The sequence below is a fragment of the Chenopodium quinoa genome, unplaced genomic scaffold (genome assembly GCF_001683475.1).
Source record: "Chenopodium quinoa cultivar QQ74 unplaced genomic scaffold, ASM168347v1, whole genome shotgun sequence".
Taxonomy (NCBI): Eukaryota; Viridiplantae; Streptophyta; class Magnoliopsida; order Caryophyllales; family Amaranthaceae; genus Chenopodium; species Chenopodium quinoa.
Window position 1 is genome coordinate 1,088,690 of NW_018742953.1, and position 2,369 is coordinate 1,091,058.

The window sequence follows — 2,369 nt, forward strand, 5'->3', positions numbered from 1 at the left end:
CCGCCGAAAGGAGGGAACGGGGCGACAAACAGGCGGGTCCAAGCGAACCAGTCGTCCAGCTGATTGGTGAACCCCAGGCAGCCGAAGGCTCTGCCCCTATCACTTGAAACGAGCTCCTAGACTCTCATGACAAGTTTCAAAGGGGAGATTAAGGATCAAATTATAAACGGACGGCTGTCTCCACCAAGGATCAGTCGCCTAAAAAGCCATCCCAGTTTGGGAAGAACAAGCCGGTCGAGGACCGAGAGGCCACTCCTTACCCCAAACCTAAGGAGGGACAGAGGCCCTTGATAAATTTAGCCAAACTCCGGTTCCCTGAGCTAGGGAAGAGGAAGGTCATTCGGCATGTTCAGCCAGATGGTTCAATTCAAAGAAAACTTATTCTGATGCCCGGATGTTAATCCAGCAGAAGAAGAACATACAACTGTTAGAGTCGGGCCCTTCGGCCTTTTGGTAACTCGCTCTTTTTCTTTCTCTGTTTCTTCCTCGTCATCCTTATCACTGCGACGACTCTTGGATGGTTTGAGGAAATTGCATTCTCGGGCCTCTCTTTGGCTGCCCAAGATTTTTTCGGAGCGTCCTTCGTCTAAAACGTAGATCATTGCTTGATAATATGTCGAGAACACTCTTTGAACGTCATGGATGAGGGGTCTCCCCATAATGACGTTGTATACTGACGGGGCATCGATGACCAAGAATTCGACCATGATGCTTCGTCTTGCTCGGTCTTGGCCGAGGCTGACGGGAAGAAGAATTTTCCCGTCTGGATATGAAGAAGAGCCGTTGAATCCAGTGATCGGGTAGGGAACTGGAGTTAAGTGCCTGCTCTCCAACTTCAGCTGGTTGAATGCCTTTCGGAAAAGTATATTCGCCCTGCTGCCAGCGTCTGCCAGTGTCTGATAGACGTTGTGGTCTGCAATGCTCGTCATGATAACCAATGGGTCATCATGGGGGTATACCACCCCCCTGCAGTCTTCGGATGTGAACATCATGTTCGGCACCGGAGACTGTGGCTTTCGGAATTCGGCATGGTGAATCTGATGGGTCAGCCCCCTTAGATGGCCCTTCAGTGCATTCCGAGAAATACCCCCGGAAATGGTTAAGATGTCATGGTTTCCTCCCTCGAGAGGTTTGTCCCTTTTCCGGTGGTAATCCAGATCCTGCCGAGAGTCTCTCTTAACTTTCTTTTCTTCGTGGTATTCCGCGACATATTTCATTAAGTACCCTTTCTGGACCAGTTCTTCAATCTGGTCCTTCAGCTGGAGGTAATCCTCGGTGCGATGTCTACGTGATTCATGGAACTCGCACCAATGATCTTTCCCCTTCTTCTGATGCCAAGAAGGAGGCGGCTTCGGTTTCTGGAATCTTCCCTCCTCCCTTGTTGCACTAAATATCTTAGTACGTGGTAAGGTGAGAGGGGTGTAAGATTCAAACTTTCCCAGATAGGGAGCCTTGTCCTTCTTCGGCTCTGTGGTCGAGGGTGGTTCTGAGGCTTTTGCCTTCCCTTTCCTCGACCCTGGAATTTTGGCTGGCTGCCTTTTTGGCTTTGCAAGTCCTAAATGAGATTGCAGCTTGGCCTTGTTCCATTCCTCGGCTCGGATGAATTTATCCGAAGCGTCGAGGGCTTCTTCTAAGGTCTGCGGGGGATGCATGACCATGAAATCCAAAAATTTTCCAGCTTGCAAGTCATTCCGTAGTGCGAATACGGCTAGGCTCTTATCCAGACTTGTGATTCTGGACAACTCGTTGCTGAAGCGAGTCAAGTAATCTCGGAGACTTTCGTCTTCCGCTTGCTGCAGGCCCCTGAGCTCTGCAGTGGTTTTCTCTCGGCGATTAGCCGTGGAAAACGTGCTCTTGAACTTGTTGGCGAGATCACTCCAACCCGTTATAGAGCCTTCCTTCAGCCCTTTGGTGATCCATGATTGGGCAACACCTTTAAGGGTTGTAGGGGAGTATTTGCACCAGGTAGCTTCGGACATGGGGTTAAGGTACATATGCCCCTCATATGAGGCTATGTTGTCCTTTGGATCCGAAGTACCATCGTAAGTGATGTGTGCCGGAATTTTGACTATTGGCACATGTTCCTCCAGTATCCATTTATGGAAAGGTGAACAGGTAGGAACCATCACGGCTTTTCCCCTCTGTCTTTCCGAAGGAACCTCACTCTTCCCTCTCAGAGAGGTGGAAGTGAGGGTTGTCCCTCCGCGTTACAATTTTGGGCGAGAACCTTCAGGATAGGTGAGACGGCTGTGAATGCCTTCTCCCTTTCTCCTAGGCGCTCGTAAACGCTTCGGCGAGAAGCGTTGTGGTTGCTTGGAATTTCCTTTGAGTTTCAGACTTGGGAATTCTTGAAGTGAACGGAGTCCCCT

General features: G+C 50.0%; 1 protein-coding gene across 1 annotated transcript; it reads right to left on the minus strand.

Annotated features, from left to right (window-relative positions):
• Positions 1-362: 362 nt before the first annotated feature.
• On the minus strand, positions 363-2,126 carry LOC110728695. The gene has a single exon (XM_021908336.1). The coding sequence runs from the start codon at positions 2,124-2,126 to the stop codon at positions 363-365; it is 1,764 nt and encodes a 587-aa protein (XP_021764028.1).
• Positions 2,127-2,369: the final 243 nt, after the last annotated feature.